Raw genomic sequence first — 19125 nt, 5'->3', positions numbered from 1 at the left:
ACTTGTTGTTACTATTTTTGGCATATCGAATACGCCATGGGAAACTTGCCAGGCTTTGCCATGTGGGCGGGATACTCTCAGTAGCTTGCCAGGCTCTCTGAGAGGGACAGAGAAATTGAACCTGGGTCGGCCACATGCAAGGCAAACACCCTACCCGCTGTGCTATTGCTCCAGCCCTCTTGGATACATATGCAGACTATTTCCATGGCCAGGGAGAATGCGCTAGGAGGACTGGTCAGTGGTTGGAATCAACCATGAGTGTGTGTATGTGTGTGTGTGTGTGTGTGTGTGTGTGTGTGTGTGTGGATGGCGGGGGGAGGGTAGGCAAGATAGAGAAGAGAGGACCAGTATGACAATAATAGCTGGAAATGATCACATTGGACAAAAACCAAATGTTCAAAGTAGGTAAAGTCATTGATGGTTGGAGGGATTGCTCAGGATGGAGGCTGTGTGCTGAAAGTAGACTCGGGACCAAACATGATGGCCTCTCAGTATCTGTATTGCAAACCATGATGCCCAAAGTAGAGAGAGTAAGAAGGAAGAAGGAAGGCCCCTGCCACAGAGGCAAGGGGTGGCATGGGGTGGGATGGGGGAAGAATACTGGGGACATTAATCACTTAATCACTTAATCCCCGTTATTCATCGATTTACTCGAGCAGGTGCCAGTAACGTCTCCATTCATCCCAGTTGCGTGCTAGCGTAGCCCAATGGTATCTGTTCGTTCTAGGAACATGCAGAGCCTCAAACCGATCATTCAGGGTCTTGACGAAGAAGTCTGACCATCTTGTAGGTGGGCATCCACGTGATCTTTCGATGTCCCGTGGAATCCAATCAGTAATGGCTCTAGTCCAGCGGTTGTCTGTAAACCTCATTACATGTCCAGCCCATCTGATTTTTGATGTCTTGGCAAATGAGACAGCGTCCCTGATTCTTGAGCGTTGACGAAGATCAGAATTCCGGATTCTATCTCTCATTTGAGTGAATCGTGATATTCCAAGTATAGTTCTTTCGATTCCTCTTTGAGAGACCCGAATAGTGTTCTCATCCTGTTTTCGTAGGGTCCAGGTCTCTGAGGCATATGTTAATGCAGGAAGAACAGTGGAATCAAAGAGATGTGCTCGTAGCTGGACATTGGTGGTGGAAAATTCACACTGGGAGAGGGATGGGTGCTCGATCATTGTATGACTGAAACTCAATCATGAAAGCTTTGTAACTATCTCATGGTGATTCAGTAAAAATAAATTAAAAATTAAAATAAAAGTAGGTAAAGGGATAGAACTGATAACCTTTCAGGATCTGTATTGCAAACTACAATGCCCAAAAGTGAGGAGGGAGCAGCGGGGGAGGTGGGAGGGAGGGACAGAGAAAGAGAGAGAGGGAAGGAAGGCGGGCTGTGGGGGGTGGTGATGGGAGGGAACCTGGGGACGCTGGTGCTGGGAAATGTGCCCTGGTGTAGGGACGGGTGTTGGAACACGTATGACTGAAACCTAACCATGAATAGCTTTGTAAGGGTCTATCTCACAGTGATTCAATAAAAAAAAAAAAACTTTACAAAAAGGGGGGGTGTGGGCAGAGAGACAAAAGCCATCTCTGGGAGGGAATAGGGATCTGAACTTGAATTTTCTTTCCCCTTGGGCGAGGTATCTGACTGAGTGACTCAGCAGTAGAACACTTGCCTGGCATGTTTGAAGCTCAGGATTCAATCCTCAGTAGCACCTCCACCACCCCAAAACCCCCAATTTTTCTTTTTCTGCCTTGGCCTGCTTTTTAGAATGCTTATATTTAACATGAATTTCCATAGCTTATAAAATGAATGAATTTTTTATTCCTCTCTATGGAAACCTGATTTAGTAAAAGTGTTTTTATGTTTCCAACTGAAGTTTTTAAGGTGAAAAAAAAATTGGAGCAATATTATAGTGCCATGCATATGGCCGACCAGGGGTAAATCCCCGACACTCCATGTGGTCCCACAAGCCCACTAGGAGTGACCCCTGAGCAAGAGGTAGGAGTGCCTCCTGTTCACAGCTGGATATAAACCAAACCCCTCCACCCAAAACAAACAAAAAAAAGTACAGGGGATAAGGCGCTTGCCTTGCATGCATCTGACCCTTTTTTTGGTTTTTGGGTCACACCCAGTGATGCTCAGGGGTTACTCCTGACTCTGCACTCAGGAATTACACCTGGCGGTGCTCAGGGGACCCTATGGGATGCCGGGGATCGAGCCTGCGTCGGCTTCGTGCAAGGCAAATGCCCTACCCGCTGTAATATCGTTCTGGCCTGCATCTGACCCATTTTGATCCCCATATGGTCCCCCAGGCTCTGTCAGGAATGATCCCTGAGTATTACTGGTTAAAGCCCCAATCCCCCCCAAAGCTATTGGTCTAAAAAAACCCTGTGGAGAGACAGTCCAGTGGGCCCAGCAGGCAGTTTGCGTGTCTTTGGCCTGGGTTCAGCCCCGTCACCACGCGGTCCCCTGAGCACTGCCAGGCATGACCCCAAACAAACAGTGCATCTTACGGGAGGGTGCCGTGTCAGCCCCAGGGAAGGCAGGCTGCTTGGAGAGCAGAGCCCCGCAGACCTCCTCACTCCCCTGCAGAGCTAGCAGCCTTTCCGTTCCTTGCAGCGTGTAAGTCCGCCTCGGAGACCAAGGTGATCTCGCACGCCGTGCGGCAGCCCGTCTTCCTCCGCAGCATGTCAGCGCCCTCGGACCTGGAAATGATTGGTAACGAAGATCTGGAGTTTGCTAGAGCAAATCAGAGGTAGGTGGCGAATGGCCCAGGGTGGCTTCCCGTGTGCCGCTGGACGCCCCGAGAGAAGGTTCTGGCCGTGCTCCTCTCTGTGTAGGCGGCGCCACGGGACCAGCCACCGCAGCAGCTCCTTTACGCTCCTGCAGTCGCTGGCCATCGAGGACAGCAGGGACAAGCCCACGTACAGCGTCCTGCTCGGGCAGCTGTTCGCCTTCATCGGCACCAGCCCGGACCAAGCGGTACGTCTCACTTTGCTGATTCTGGGGAGTGGCCCCGAACAGCGCGCCCGGCTCCAGGGGCAGGAGTCAGCCGTCCCCTCCCCGTGCCTTGCAGGTGTCCAGCAGCAGCTTCCTGTTGGCTGCACAGACGCGGTGGCGGCGGGGAAACACGCGCAAACAGGCCCTGGTGCACATGCGGGAACTGCTCACCGCCGCCGTGCGCGTCGGGGGAGTGACGCACCTCGTGGGCCCAGTGACCATGGTCCTGCAGGGCGGCCCCAGGTCAGTCTTCTCAGCTTTCTCACTACAATCTGGGGTGGGAAAAAGCCGTTCTCCAGGGTGTTCTTGGGGCCAGCACAGACCGTGGCACGCTGAAGTTTCCCCTGGTAGGCTGTGTTTTTGTTTTTATTAAAATTAAAATAGCCAGAGTACGACTGGCGCAATAGCACAGCGGGGAGGGCGTTTGCCTTGCACACGGCCGACCCAGGTTCGATTCCCAGCATCCCATATGGTCCCCCGAGCACCACCAGTATTGATTCCTGAGTGTGTGAACCAGGAGTAACTCCTGTGCATTGCCGGGTGTGACCCAAAAAAGCCAAAAAGGAAAAAAACAAACAAAAAAAAATAGCCAGAGCAGTAGTAGAAGCAAAGAAGCGGAGAGGGTGTTTGCCTTGCACGCAACCAACTTGGGTTCAATCCCGGGCACCCCATAAGGTTCCCCATACCCACTGCCAGGAGTGATTCCTGAGTGCAGAGCCAGGAGGAAGCTCTGAGCACTGCCGGGTATGGCACAAAAACAAACAAAAATTTTAAAGTGCAATATTTCGCACAAAATCAATATATCTAACTCACAGTAAAGTCATCTTATTAATCTTCCCCCTAAATTCCACTAAATCCAGTAACACTTTGTTATACTTACTATGTGCATAAAAAGCTATTTAGCTTCTTATATACATAAATGTGGATTTGTGGATTTTTTTACTAAATTTAGCTTATGTTATGCATGGCTGACTATCATCAAAGTTGTTCTGTGCAAAACATCTTGTATATATCTATCTTCAGTACTTGTAGATCAGCTTTATAGTTATATTATTGACATACAATCTTTTGAAGTCTCAAATACAATAATTTCTTTTTTGTGTATTTGTGAAATGACCACAGTAAGTCCAGTTACCATCTGTTACCTTAGAAAGTCATGGGCTTAGGGCTGGAGAGATAGCACGATGGGTAGGGCGCTTGTCTTGCATGTGGCCAATGCAGACTCAATCTCCAGTGTCCCATATGGTCCCCTGAGCACCGACAGGCGTGATCCCTCAGTGCAGAGCCAGGAGTCACCCGAGCATTGAGCTGCCCCATCCTTGTTGACCGGAAATTGCCAGTGGTAGCCCCCAGTACCCCCAAGTATTATTTGGGAAGCTTTCCTGATCCCCAGTTTAAAAAAAGTTCTGCTCCACATTCTCCTGTGGTCCTGCAGTTTGGGCAACACCGTCTCATAAGAAGATTCCAGGGTCAGAGGACAGTGTAGTGTAGTGGGTAGCACACTTGCCTTGTACATGGCTGACCCAGGTTCCATCCCCAGCACCCCATAGGGTCCCCTGAGCCTGCCAAGAATGATCCCTGAACTCTGAGCCAGGAACAAGCCCTGAGTACCGCCAAGGTGTGACGTTAAAACAAAACAAAAAGGAAATTTCTTTCCCAGAAGGTTCTGGGTTCCTCTTGGGAGTCTTGAAGAGCTCTCCTCTTCCCTGTTCATTCTGACTCGCATTGCTGTCGGGGTTCAAGAAGCCTGAGCTCTGCTTCTGTTTCCTAGAATCGAAGAGCTGACCTGTGGTGGCATGGTCGAGCAAGTACAGGAGGCCTTCGGTGAGACCATGACCTCTGTGGTGTCCCTGTGTGCGCGCTACCCCATTGCCTGTGCCAACAGCATCGGCCTCCTGTGCACCATCCCCTACACCAGGTACGCGCCACTCGGGGCTCGCACTGTGGGAGTTGACTACAGGAAACTAAAACCATTGCCCGAGTATCCAATATTGAATCTTCTTCAAGGAACCAGAGACATTCTAACTAAGCATATGTGCCTCCTGAGGACCAAAACTTACTATGTCATTTCTTCATTATTGAGTTCCTGCATGATCACAGTGTTCACTTAGGGTGAGATTGGTGTGAGAATGAAGAGGGCCCACTCTTCAAGCCCAGTTCTCCTGTCAACGTGCCACTTGCTTGCTTGTCTTAATATTCCTTTGCTTGCCTGTTCCCATCTAAAGAAGCCTGTGCTCTCTCTCAAACATGCACGTCTCCCTCTCTCTCCCATCACATCTTGCTCAGAAAACCTATCTTGCTCGCAAAAAAATAAGTAAAGGGAAAGAGATGGTCCTTAGGAAATGACCACATATTTGGCAATCTTTCTCTCTTAGTCACTTGATTTAAAGATATTCATGAGGTCATTTCCACCTTTCCTTTCTGTGCTGATGGTGACCAGAGATTGCAGTTTCCCTGTGCACATTGGGAGTTGCATACCTGGCTGTGGTACTCACACACATGGCCACCGTGCTCACACACATGACTGTGGTGCTCACACATGGCTACGGTGCTCACACACGTGACTGCAGGGCTCACACATGTGGCCGCCATCCTCACATACGTGGCTGTAGTGCTTGCTGGGGGTGTCTTAGACGTTTAGCTGCAGTACTTGCACGCGTTTGGTCATACTACATCCGATCAGAGAGGACACTCTTTATTGTGCCAGGGACCCCAGAGGCACCTCAACAATTCAAAGTAAAAAGCAGAGGCTAGAGACAGAGTACATCAGGTAAAGTGCTTGTCTTCACCCTCCACGCCCCGTGTGTGATCCAGAAGTGATCCCTAAGCACAGAACCAGGAGTCAATCTTAGCACAGCTGGCTTGTGGCCCAGAAACTAAAACCAACCCAACACCAAACAAACTTTATGTTAGAACCAGGGGGATGGCTCAGGAGGCTGCAGCAAACGCTTTGTGTGCTGGTACCGACCCCCGGCCCCCCGGCCCCCATCGAATCAAGCATCTCTTGGTCCCTGGAGCATGGCCAGGAGCAACACCCCCACCCGTGCTAGACCGGGCACCGCACTGGGAGTCACCCTCAAGCACTGCAGGGCCTGGCCCCGGAAACAGAACTAGGAAACTCCGTGTGTGTTTTTCTGTTCTCACGTGTGAACAGAGTTAGACCAGCAGGTTGCTTTTCCCTTGGATAATGTGATTCTCACGTTGAGCGGGACCACGAGCTGGGAGGTGACAGTTACTCCAGACCACCCTTTCTGCCGGCCCCAGGAGTGAAGAGAAATGCCTGGTGCGGAGCGGCCTCGTCCAGCTCATGGACCGCCTGTGCAGCCTGAGCAGCCAGACCGAGTCAAGCTCCAGCGAGAAGCAAACCAAGAAGCAGAAGGTGGCCACCATGGCCTGGGCTGCTTTCCAGGTGCTCGCCAACCGCTGTGTGGAGTGGGAGAAAGAAGAAGGTAGGGGCGGCCGTTTTCTAGAGCTCTTTATTGCTTCAGTTGGTGTATGTGTTACAGGAAGTTTCTGTGCCTGGTGGGGAAAAGAAAGGCTAGGTGCAGTCGTGTGAGTCGAGTCAGTGTTTCACGGGCGTCTCTTTATCATAGTTCTATGAAAATTAATAGCTCGGTTACGGACGTTGAACAGCATCCTACTCTGGAGAATATGGTGCAAAAGAAAATAAGCTAAACAATGAGACAAACACTGTGGAACTCATGTAGAATCTTGAGCCATCTGATTGAATGGTTTCGGCCTTACTCACCCACCAGTTGGCACTGGTCTGCAGACCAGCAGTTGCAAACCACTGCTTTCAATGGAGTATTCAACCTTTGTCCACCTGCAACCTGTAACTGAAAACCACTGATACCAGAATCAGAGAGTAGAACAGTGTTTGTTGGAAATCGAGGTGGGCAGGTCAAGGTGTGAAACAGAGAAGTGTTAGTCAAGGGGTACAATTTAAGTTCTGGGCCCAAGATGTGGCTCAGTTGTATGCGCGTGTGTGGCATCTGCGAGATCTTGAGTTAAGTCCCTGGTTCCTGGCAGTGCATTCCCGCCCTGCTCCCCCTGGCCCAGGAGCACCCAGGGTTGGTCTCAGGGTGCTTTTCTGTCCAAAAAGAATGTCTTCCTTTGCCTTTTCAGTCACGTTATTTTCTAGATAAGACACTAATGGGTGGCTAATGTAATACCGAGACAGTCAAAGAAAAATCTGCCTTGGCAGAGAGAGAATCCAGGAGACCCGGCGGGGAGGCCTGGGCGCGCGGGGCTGGCTGGCTCACTGCTCTTCCTTCCCCTGTGCCGCAGGAGGCTCCACAGAGGCCGTGCACTCGGGCCTGGCCCGGCAGGTGTCCAGCCTCCTCACGAACCACCTGGCCCGGGCCACAGAGTGCTGCGGCAACCAGGCGGCTGGCAACGACGCCCTCCAGGATGTCCTTAGTCTGCTCAACGACCTCTCGAGGTAGGGAAGCGCTTCGCGACTGTGGGAGGTGACAGTGAGCATTGGGGTTCCTTTGCTGGGCGCTCGTCAAGGCCATCTCACACCCTCTGGTCTGAAGAGAAGTGGGCCAGACTAAAGCCATCCATGGGACACAGCGGGGGGTCGGGGCTAAAGCTGTCCATGGGACACAGCAGGTCAGGGCTAAAGCCGTCCATGAGACACAGAGCAGGTCGGGACGAAAGTCGTCCATGGGACACAGGGCGGGGTCGGGGCTAAAACCATCCATGGGACACAGCGGGGTCAGGGCTAAATCCCATGGACTTTGTATCCATGGGATACAGAGCAGGTCGGGGCAAAAGCCGTCCCTGGTATTTAGAGAGGGGTCAAGAATGAAGTCCAGCAAAGTTTTTAACTCCGTAATGTATCACTGAAGTGAATATGTATATCATACCGCATTATAAAATGATCCTCTGGATGTGGAGAGAGATTACAAGGGTCAGACACTTGCCCGGCATGTGACCAACCCTGGTTTGATCCCTGGGACTGCATATGTGACCTCACCCCCATCTATTCTTGACTTGAATTCCTTGCTGACAAGATCTGTTGGCCTTTAGGGTTGGTGACAAACACGCTGACCCTCATTATAGCAAGATTAAGGAATAATGGCTTGCTTTCTCCTGCTAGACCTTTGAAAGGAAACATGTCTGAAAGTTCTGTGTTTGGGGAGGCGGGTTGGCTACACCTGGCGGTACTTGGTCCTGGCTCTGTGCTCAGGGGCCACTCCAGGAGACCATCTGGGGTGCCGGGGATCGGACCTGGGTCACCGGCCTGCAGGACCAGTGCCTCCGCCCTTGGGGCAACTCTCCAGCCCATCACTCGCTTTGTGTGCTGTTTCCTGCCCTTCCCCAGGAGTCACATCGGAAAAGCCATCCTGAGCCAGCCGGCCTGTGTGTCCAAACTGCTCTCGCTGCTGCTTGACCAGCGGCCGTCCCCGAAGCTGGTACTCATCATCCTGCAGCTGTGCCGGGCAGCACTGCCGCTGATGAGTGTGGAGGACTGCGGGAACGTGGAGCTGCCCCCCTGGAGCTACTCGGTCCCCTCCCTCAACAGCGAGCAGGAGGACCCCAGCGACCCCGCCTCCAAGATCGCCTCGCTGCTCCTGGCCAAGCTGGCGGACTACGTGGTCCCCGGTGAGCAGCCCCGGGGCGCTCCGGCTGGGCTTTCCCTGACCCACACGCCGGCTGGGACTGCGACGAGGGGCTGAGGGGAGAGCGGGGACGGCAGAGGAGAGAAGATTCCAGAATTCATGTTGATTTTGCTGGGTTTTGCTTTGGCCTTGGTGTGCTGCGTGCGTGAACAACGCTGCACTGTTTTTGTTTGCTTCAAGGATGTCAGACAGTCCTTTCTCCGACTGCCTCCGAGCCTGACACCACCCTGACAAAATCCAGCCCCAAGAGCTCCTTGAAAGGGGAGAAGGACCCGGGGGAGGAGAGTGAGGCGGTGGAGGGCAGGCTCTCCATCTTCATCCACAAACGGGAAGACCAGTCATCTCACGAGGTTCTCCAGCCACTGCTGAGGTGAGAGTTGCTGCTTGCCCTGGGGGCTGTGCCAAGGAAGCCCCGTCAGCACCGTCCTCTGGGCCTGTTACTGCATGTGCAGGGATGAAGGCAGCTTTGAAACTGACACAGACCTCTCAGTCTCGAGATCCGAGCTCTTAAAAGATAAGACAGCGGGTCCTACATGCAGGTGCAAGTCCAGGGTTTGATCTGTGATGAGGAAAACTAGAGTTTGGCTTCAGTGTATTCATGGACACCATTGGCTGGACAGGAGAAGGAAACGTAGCTTGTTACCGCTGTAGGGTCAGAGAGAGAACGCAGTGGTCTGGAACAAAAGGGGCTCGAGTTTGACCCTGAACCACATGGTACCCCAAACACTCACAGGTATGGCCCCCAAAACAAAACAAAAAACGAACAAAATCAGCTTCAGTTCACTGAAGTGAATCATTTGGGAGGTAAAATATAATTATTATCTCAGGATTACAAACCTACCAGGGCCTAACCGGGATGTAGGATAACAGGGAGGCCTGCATCAGTCTGAGCTGTGAGCTCTGCCTGCAGTTCCCAGCGGAACTGACTCTCAAGCACAGAGATGAGAGCACTGCCCACTGTGGCCCCAACACTTCGGCTCACTCCCTGAATGCGTTCCGTGTGCCTGGCCTTCCCTGTATTCCAGGCTCAGTTTGTCTCCTGTTTAGCTCTTTGGTTTTCATGGATTTGGGGGCAGAGGGGGACTCCCGGCGGTGCTCAGGAGTCATAGCAGTGCCGGGGATGAACCTAGGACCTTGTGCGTCCCACACTTGTGAGCCTTATCACTTACCTCCTTAAGTGCTTTGTTTGCTTTTGTTTTGTGACCACTCCTAGGCGTGCTCAGAACTTACTCTTGGCTCTGCACTCAGGGATCACTCCTGGCTGTGCTCAGGGAACCATATGTTGTCAGCTGCATGCAAGGCAAGCACGGTACTAACTCAGGCCCTCATGTTTTTTTTCCTTTTTGGGCCACACCCAGTGATGCTCAGAGGTTACTCCTGGCCCTTCACTCAGGAATTACTCCTGGTGGTGCTCCGGGGTCCATATAGGATGCCGGAGATCACGTGTAAAGCCCTGCCTGCTGTATTATAGCTCCGGCCCCACTTTGTACATTTTTAATGATCATCACAACCCTAAAACCAGCAGTCGTTTGGAGCTCTGAAAGTGCTACAATAAACAATAATAAATCATTTACATTTTGAAAAATTGAGTGTTACTGTGAATTGAAAAGCCTGTTCGGGCCGGAGAGATAGTACAGCTTTTTAGACCCTTGGCTTGCATGTAGCTGACATGGATTCGAGCTCCAGCATCACATATGGTTCCCTGAGCACCATCAGGAGTGATCCCTGAGCTCAGAGCCAGGAGAAGCCCCTGAGCACCGCCAGTTGTGTTTCCTCACGCACCCCCCCCCCAAAAAAAAAGCCTGTGTTGGAATAGAATGTTCACCTATTTCTGTATCGCCTCTTACCTGGCCTCTGAGATCATTGCTTCTCTCTCCCTTCACTGTTTAGTAGCTCGGAAGGACGGCCTTTCCGGCTTGGTACTGGTGCCAACATGGAAAAAGTTGTGAAAATGGATCGTGACATGACCAAGGTAAATTTGTTGAAAAATCTGCTCAACAAGTCCACAACTGACAAACGTTTACCAGACTTTAAGTTTCCAAGAGAGATGTCCCTCCCCCCCCATTAGTTCAACTTCTCACCAAGAGAAAGGGTGAGAGCTGGAAGTCAGTGATTTAACTGAGGCCATTTTAAGGGAAATGGACAAAATCATTTGACATTAATGTTAAAATATAAGAGAATTCTTGGGGCTGGGGCGATAGCACAGCGGGTAGGGCGTTTGCCTTACATGCAGCCAACCCAGGTTCGATTCTCAGCACCCCATATGGTCCCCTGAGCACTACCAGGAGTAATTCCTGAGTGCAGAGCCAGGAGTAACCCTTGTGCATCACCAGGTGTGACCCCAAAAGAAAAATAAATAAAATATAAGAGAATTCTTGATTTTAACCTCCCTCCCACCTTACCTATAGAAAGGTTTCATAGTTTAAAACATGTTAAGTGATACTAGGTGAGAGGCCAGGCATGGTGTCGCTCATTTGGGAAGCACTTGCTGTGCATGAGGGAGGCCCTGGGTTCAGTCTCCCGCACAGAAATAAAAAAGAAGAGAGACAGATTGCTCATCAATTTGCTCAAGCAGGCACCTGTAATGTCTCCAGTGAGACTTGTTGCTCCTGTTTTTGGCATATCGAATATGCCACGGGGAGCTTACCAGGCTCTGCCGTGCGGGTGGGTTACTCTCGGTAGCTTGCCAGGCTCGCTGAGAGGGACGGAGGAATCGAACCCAGGCTTGGCCGCGTGCAAGGCAAACACCCTACCCACTGTGCTATTGCCTCCAGCCAGAGACAAAAGAGCACACAAAAATATAAAACGTTTACCAGGAAATAATTTTCATGGAAAAAATCTAGGAGGGCTGGCAAGATAGTACAGTGGGAGGGCACTTGCCTTCCCTGTTAGATCCTTGGCATCACATATAGTCCCCAATCCCTACCACGAGTAAGCACTACTGGGTATGGTCCAAACAGGAAAAAAATGAGAAAAAAATTCAGAGCACTTAAATTATATGTGAACGGATGAGGACATGGGATATCTAAGGAAATTTGGCTCTCTAAATATCACTTTTTTTTTTTTTTTTTTTGGATTTTGGGTCACACCCGGCGATGCACAGGGGTTCCTCCTGGCTCTGCACTCAGGAATTACTCCTGGCGGTGCTCAGGGGACCATATGGGATGCTGGGAATCAAACCCGGGTTGACCACGTGCAAGGCAAACGCCCTACCCGTCATGCTATTGCTCCAGCCCCCTAGTTATCACATTTTAAAGGTTGAGTTTATTGTATATTATTATTGTGGGGGCTGGAGCGATAGCACAGCGGTAAGGCGTTCGCCTTACAAGCGGCCAACATGGCCGACCCGAGTTCGATTCCTCCGCCCCTCTCGGAGAGCCCGGCAAGCTACCGAGAGTATTCGATATGCCAGACACAGTAACAACAAAGTCTCCAATGGAGACGTTACTGGGCCCGCTCGAGCAAATCGACGATCAACGGGAGGGCCTTTACCTTTACCTTTTATTATTGTGGGCGCCACTCGGGCTGTCTCCGAGCTTCCTGGGGAGATGGGGTTCTGAGGTCAGACCCCGGCTTTGCGTGTTCTCCAGCCTTTGAGCCACATCCTTGCCCCATGCCTGAATTTTAAGAAATAAGCTGAATTGAAAACTTGGTAAGTTTATTATATGTTAAATGCATGTAATAGAGATGAGTGTAAATAGCCAAATTTGCATAGTTTAAGATGATTGTTTAGAAGACCAAGAGTTGGATTTTCTTACAACTTAATATGTATGTAGCAATTTGATACATTTGTGTGAATCATGAAATTGGAATTTTCTTTAAAAATATAAAAGAGGGGCTGGAGCAATAGCACAGCGGGTAGGGCGTTTGCCTTGCACGCAGCCGACCCGGGTTCGATTCCCAGCATCCCATATGGTCCCCTGAGCACAGCCAAGAGTGATTCCTGAGTGCAGAGCCAGGAGTAACCCCTGTGCATCGCCAGGTGTGACCCCAAAAAGTAAAAAAAAAAAATTAAAAAAAATATAAAAGAAGGGACTGGAGTGATAGCACAGCAGATAGGGCGTTTGTTTGCCTTGCACACAGCCAACCTGGGTTCGATTCCAGCATCCCATAGGGTCCCCTGAGCACCGCCAGGAGTAATTCCTGAGTGCAGAGCCAGGAGTAACCCCTGTGCATCACCGGGTGTCACCCAAAAAGCAAAAAATATATATATAAAAGAAAATAAAGAAACAAGCTGAATTGTGCTGGTAACTGGGGAAAGGGTGTTTTCTGCCCCAGCGCAGAGGAGCATGGGATGACTTCGGCATGGTTTTGGCTCTCCTGCAGGGCGGCTGCTGTGAGGTGATCACCGAAGAGGCCACGGCCGCGCTCCGGAAGGCCACCAAGTGGGCACAGTCGGGCCTCATCGTCAGCGTGGGGCCGCCCGTGGAGGCAGCCAACCCAGAGAATGTGAGCGGACTCTCCACCGGCGACAAGAAGAAAACGGCACAGACCTCCATCTGCCGGGAGAGGAACTCGGAACTCGCAAGGTCCACCCTCCACCCACCCCCTCGCACACTCCTGTGGGCACTGTGCCCGACCGGCGATGGCACGGGGGCTCTCCTGGGCACAGCATGCGCACCCGCCCTGCAGTTAGCAACCAGCCCCGCTTTCAGGGTCGCGGCGTTCCACAGTGCCCTTGACCTACGGAGAGAGACAACAGGGGTTGAAAATCTCCATGGCGTGGGGCCAGAGCAGCGGCGCAGCGGGGACGGTGCTGCCTTACATGTGCCTCCCCTGGGCTCAGTCTCTGGCTTCTCGTGTGGTCCCCCAAAAGCACCTCAGGAGTGACCCTGAGCACAGAGCCAGGAGTTACCCATGAGCACAGCCTGATGTGGCCCAAAAACCTGAATAAATAAATAAAAATACCGCCCTGCCCCATCCCCAGCAGTATGTCACACCAGCTCGAGTCCAGTGGGAGAAACAGCATGTGACCAAGCCTCTGAGACCGGGAGACAGATTTGCTTCGCCCAGGTGGCGTCTGGAACCAGAGGATCCCTTAGCTTGCCTTTTCCTCAGGGGAGAAAAAAGATTGTGTGTGTGTGTGTGTGCGCGTGTGTGTGCGTAACCAGAGGATCCCTTAGCTTGCCTTTTTTCTCAGGGGGAAAAAGAGTGTGTGTGTGTGTGTGTGTGTGTGTGTGTGTGTAGCAAAGTATTTTTTATTGGAACTTTCCAGAAAGATTCGAGGGGAGAGAAAGAGAGAAGTATATGTTTATATTTTTTATTTGGGGGCCGGGCCACACCTGGTTGTGCTTAAGATTTACTCCTGGCATCGCGCTCAGGGCTCACTCCTGGCGAGCTTAGGGGACCGTACGCCGTAGGGAATGCCAGGGATTGAACCCAGGTCAGCTGTGTGCAAGGCAAACCCTCCCCGCTACGCCTGCTGTACGGCCCCAGGTGTCTTCTATTTTAACATGAGTTTCTTTGACCGGGCAAATTGTCTTTGATGTAGTCCCGCTGGCTTGATTTTGATTTTATTTTCGTTTTCCTTATCAGTTTCCCTCCCTGCGCGGTCATTGGTGGTTCTCTTCCTTGTTACTTGCAGGACTGACCCTGTCCGGCCGTTCATCAGTGGGCACGTGGCAAACAGCATGGCCGCAGAAGTGATCGCTTTGCTTCACAGCTTGCTGATGGCTCCTGAGTCAAATGCTGCTCAAATATGGACCACCACAGCAGAAAAGGTTAGTGGGGTTAGGGTGTTGAGGGAACAAGAAGGAAGTTAGGGTTTTCCACCCCCACCCTCCCCCCACACACACCCCAGTCCAAAAAGGAATTCACTATTCAACATTTGAAACAGTGAATCAATGGATCAGAGAGATGGTCAAAATGCTTGGCATGCCAGAGACCTGGGTTCAATCCCTGGCACCACATGGTGTCCCCAACATGCAGTGTCTCAGCAATCCCTGAGACACTGCCAATGGCCTCCCCCAACTCCCCTTCCCCCGCGAAAGAAAAATCAAACCTTTGAATCGTGTTCAGTGCTAAGACAGATTTCTCTCATTGGGGAGATCGGCATGTTCATCTGTTTTAGCCTGGAATTTTCTTTGGTCTAATTTCAGCTGTGTCAGACCCCCTCTTTTGTGGCTTGCCATTTTTCATTTAGCAGAACTCGGGACAGTTTCTCTAGGAAAGGACAGTGTCTCTTTCTTCTTCCTTCTGTTTGGCACTGCCAGCAGACCCTCAGCACTCTTGGTCGAATGCGTTTGTTAAGTGAACTGCCTGTGGCTACTGTGTGACTTCATGTCCTGAGCGCTCCATCATTAATTCTCCATTACCAGCATAGCGGTAGGGCATTTGCCTTGCACACAGCCAGCCTGGCCGAGCCGGGTTCAATTCCTCCGCCCCTCTTGGGGAGCCCCGCAAGCTACCAAGAGTATCTCACCTACACGGCAAAGCCTGGCAAGCTACCTGTGACATATTCAATATGCCAAACACAGTAACAACAAGTCTCAAAATGGAGACGTTACTGGGCCCGCTCGAGCAAATCGATGAACAGTGGGAGGACAGTGACAGTGACCAACAACACTCCAGTTTCCAGAAACCTAGTCAGCTGAGATTAACGCCTTCTTTCCCACAGACCTCCTTACAACATTACTTAAAAGTAAATTGGGTGTTTTGTTTTTTCAAATTAGTATTTTATTGAATCACCATGACATACAAAATTACAAGGTTTCTTATTAAGTTTCAGGCATACAGTGTCCCAACACCAGTGCCTTCACCAGTGTCCCCAGATTCTCTCCTGCCCCAGCCTGCCTCTTTGGCCGACTTTCCCTCACTCTAGAGCCTTAGCGTTTCTTCCCTAACTTATCCTCAGCCCCCCGCCCAGTGCCAGTGTTCCTCCTGAGTACCTCTTCTCCTGCTCTTCATTTCTCTTTTCTCTGGGCATTGTTTTTCCCCGGTGAAATGTCTTAATATCCCTCAGATGAATGAGATCATTGTGTGTCTTTCTCCCTGACTAACTTTACTCCACTGATACTGTCCAGATCCATCCACAGAATAGCACATTGCATGACTTTCGCTTTTCTTTCTGCTGAGTAGTATTTCATTGGGTATATATGTACTGTAGTTTCCTTTTGTTGTTTTGTTTTGTTTGGGTGCTTAGGGCTTACTCCTGGCTCTGTACTCAGGAATCATTCCTGGTGGGTTCAGGGGACCGTATGGATGCTGGGGATCGAACCTGGGTCAGTGCACGGTAAGCACTCTACCCACTGTAACTATCTCTCCAGCTTCACCATAGTGTCATTATCTAGTTGTTTCCAGTGGCCTAAGCAGGCCTCTGTGTGACATCATGGCTATTCTGGGTAGTTAAATTTGGTGTTAAGACATAAAAAGTATGCTTTGATATTCTTTCCTTGGATATGTATTTGGCTTGTTTAGTTGTATTCATACAGTGCTTGATTGTCCCATATTTTTAGATTGTATGTTTCCAGTTGTGTCTGTCTGGTCACTTAAGCAGAATGGGTGGTATCTGACGCCCTGCCCCAGTTCCTTCTGTCCCGAAACTCGGCCTCTGGGCAGGTACCGAAGGTTTACCTATTACCAGATGAACTGCTTCTTATTTGTAGGTTCTGTCTCGTGCCCTGATGTACATTCCACAGTTGGGAAAATATGCAGAAAGCATTCTCGAAAACGGAAGCAGCAGTGGGAGAAAGCTCGCCAAGCTTCAGAGAATCGCCCGCCAGGCCGTTGCTGCACTGTGTGCACTTGGAGGCTTCAAAGAGACCATCAAGATAGGGTCTGAGGTTCAGGTAACTGGCCATTTCCCCCTAATCACCGCGTTCTCTTAGATATGTGCGCCCCCCTGAGGCGATCCTGTGTAAGCAAACACTGTTTACTCAGTTGTACCCAAATCTTTGTCTCTTAAGGCACTTGAGAAACTCATAAATTCTGATTCACACTTTGCTGAGAATTATTCACATATAAGAATATTACGTTCAGTACAACATGTGTGTCCCGTCATTAGAATTGACAATTTGAAATGTGTAACTGAAGCATATTGATGAAAGGAGATATGCTCGGTCCTGTTCTGGTGCGTGTCCAGCATTGAGTATCTCTGTCATAATGATAACCTCTTACTCTAATGCTGCTAGTGACAGCTGAACGTGTCCCCCGCTGCCACCTTGAGAGCTGCTGGGTGGCGCTGATTCCCGTGTGTTTCCAGGTGCTCGGGAGAGGAATAGCAGGGAGCATCGGAGTAGTGGCTTCCATCAACGAACAGGAAGGTATAGCTACGGTCAGATTCCCACCCATAGACTGTAGAAAGACTTCGCAAGCTTCAGACACTCTGACCATTCCATTGTCTAGACTTTGTGTTCCAAGATCAGAGGTAAGGTGATTTTTAAATGCATCCTAAAATGTCACTCCAAATGGTAAATCGCAATGCAATGAATATCACGCACAGTACGAAATGGAAGTTAAAACACTTGGCGATCTGTAATTGACTTGTATTTCCATATCAGTCCTCACTGTTTACCGGGTAGCGTTTGCGTGGCCTTGTTACTCTGGTTAGGAGTAGGCCACGATGTCTTTTTATCATAAATTGTTTTGAAATCGTTTGTAAATTTCTGTGTGATTTTGGTTTTTAATTGAAAGTTTGATGTGACTCCAGATAATAATAACACCCTCATTTCTTAGAAACTAACTGCTTGAATTTAACTTTCTGCCATGCCCCCCCGCCATCAGGCATTGCCTCTTCATAAACTGTCCATTACTGAGAAGGTAGTGCAGGCAGTCCAGTCCATGTTGCTCCCTCAGGAGGGAAGTCTCTCTATTCATACCTCACTTCCTGCAACAGGAGATGGCTCAGCTCCTGTGATGGCAGTTGTCCGGCTCCTGGCTGAGATCAGAACAAGGTGAGCAGCCTTCGGCGATCCCCGAGTGCCCGGGGTGGGCCCCCCACTCCAGCCCAGCGGGAGCGAATCCATAGCTTGAGATCTGGGCCAAGCTGAGTGGCGAAAAGGAGACTCTGGCACTTTGTTTCCTACGTGTGTTGTCTAAGAAAATGATGGAAATTTGAGGTTGGGCAGGATGATGAAGGCTCTAGGGATCAGCTTCCTGTAAAGAACTTAGAGTGTCGGAGGAATCCCTCGGCCATGAAAGCCTTTTTCAAGTGGCCTCCGCCCTACTGATAGTGATAAGGACCATCACCCTCCAGAGTTAGGCCAAGAAGCTGGGGAGCGTAACGAGCAGTGGCATGATTTACTGCTGAACAGAAGCAGGCTTCTTTGGACGGTGGAGCTTCTTACAAAGTTTATATGTGTGTGTGTGTGTGTGTGTGTGTGTGTGTGTGTGTGTGTGTACACATATATAGCACTGTAGCACTGTCCTCCCGTTGTTCATCGATTTGCTCCAGTGGGCACCAGCAGTAACGTCTCCATTGTGAGACTTGTTGTTCCTGTTTTTGGCTTATAGAATACGCCATGGGGAGCTTGCGAGGCTTTGCATTGCGGGTGGGATACTCTCGGTAGCTTGCCGGGCTCTCCGAGAGGGATGGAGGAATCGAACTCAGGTTGGCCGTGTGCAAGACAAACGCCCTACCTGCTATGCTATCGCTCCAGCTCATATGCATATATGTATATATACACACACACATACATATTTTGTAAATATTTTGATTTGTCTATGATATTAGAACTCTGTTTATGTGTGGGGGTGTGTATCTGTATATATATATATATATATATATATATATTTTTTTTTATCCTAAATATTTGGTTTTCTCTGGTCCCCAGAACAGTTTTTCCGTTAGAACATAATTCAGGAAAAGCTTTTAAGAGATGATGCCAGTTTCCCCCATGAAAGTTATAGCATCTTCATTTAATGGAGTTGTGCCCATTTTCACCTTCCCTGTGTCCCTGTAGTGGCCTTAACATCAGTGTGGGCAAGGAAAAGTTCTCTATTTCCAGATCAGCCCAGCTGGGAAAGAACAAAAGTAAAGGAGGCTGGGAAAGGGAGCATTGAATCTTATTTAAAAAAAAAAAGGGGGGAGGGCGTTTGCTTTGCACGCAGCCGACCCGGGTTCGATCCCCCGCATCCCATATGGTCCCCCAAGCACTGCCAGGAGTAATTCCTGAGTGCAGAGCCAGGAGTGACCTCTGAGCATTGCTGGATGTGACCCAAAAAGGAAAAAAAAAAGTCCTGGGGCTGGAGCGATAGCACAATGGGCAGGGCGTTTGCCTTGCATGTGGCTAACCCAGGTTCAATCCCGGGCATCCCGTATGGTCCCCCAGCACCACCAGGAGTAAGTCCTGAGTGAAGAGTCAGGAATAACCCCTGAGCATCGCTGGGTGTGACCCAAAAACAAAAAACAAAAACAAAAACAAAAGTCCTGGAGCCTGAGCTGGTGCAGGGATGAAGGCCTTCGCACCGTATCCTGTGGACCCCAGCACTGCCTCCGGGTCTAGTAACACCGTCACGGTCCCTCCTGGGCCACAGAGCCAGGAATAGCCCCTGTGT

General features: G+C 50.3%; 1 protein-coding gene across 7 annotated transcripts in view; it reads left to right on the top strand.

Moving 5' to 3' along the window:
• HECTD4 (HECT domain E3 ubiquitin protein ligase 4) overlaps window positions 1–19125 on the top strand; it is a 157077-nt gene that overhangs the window by 95843 nt on the left and 42109 nt on the right. For 4 of the 7 annotated variants that reach the window (XM_056107118.1, XM_056107120.1, XM_056107117.1 and 1 more), the window contains exons 30-43: window positions 2624–2759; window positions 2818–2986; window positions 3081–3247; window positions 4776–4922; window positions 6269–6453; window positions 7292–7445; window positions 8334–8614; window positions 8812–9001; window positions 10522–10603; window positions 12958–13160; window positions 14216–14351; window positions 16236–16418; window positions 16832–16996; window positions 17353–17522. In XM_056107118.1, the coding sequence (XP_055963093.1) occupies window positions 2624–2759; window positions 2818–2986; window positions 3081–3247; window positions 4776–4922; window positions 6269–6453; window positions 7292–7445; window positions 8334–8614; window positions 8812–9001; window positions 10522–10603; window positions 12958–13160; window positions 14216–14351; window positions 16236–16418; window positions 16832–16996; window positions 17353–17522 (2368 nt within the window). The remainder of the gene's footprint in view (window positions 1–2623; window positions 2760–2817; window positions 2987–3080; window positions 3248–4775; window positions 4923–6268; window positions 6454–7291; window positions 7446–8333; window positions 8615–8811; window positions 9002–10521; window positions 10604–12957; window positions 13161–14215; window positions 14352–16235; window positions 16419–16831; window positions 16997–17352; window positions 17523–19125) is intronic. The other 3 variants (XM_056107122.1, XM_056107121.1, XM_056107119.1) reach the window with 1 other exon arrangement.

Source organism: Sorex fumeus, unplaced genomic scaffold (genome assembly GCF_029834395.1).
Source record: "Sorex fumeus unplaced genomic scaffold, SorFum_2.1 ptg000155l, whole genome shotgun sequence".
NCBI lineage: Eukaryota > Metazoa > Chordata > Mammalia > Eulipotyphla > Soricidae > Sorex > Sorex fumeus.
Note: the sequence above shows the minus strand (reverse complement) of the source record. Positions and strands in the feature narration are given on the sequence as shown.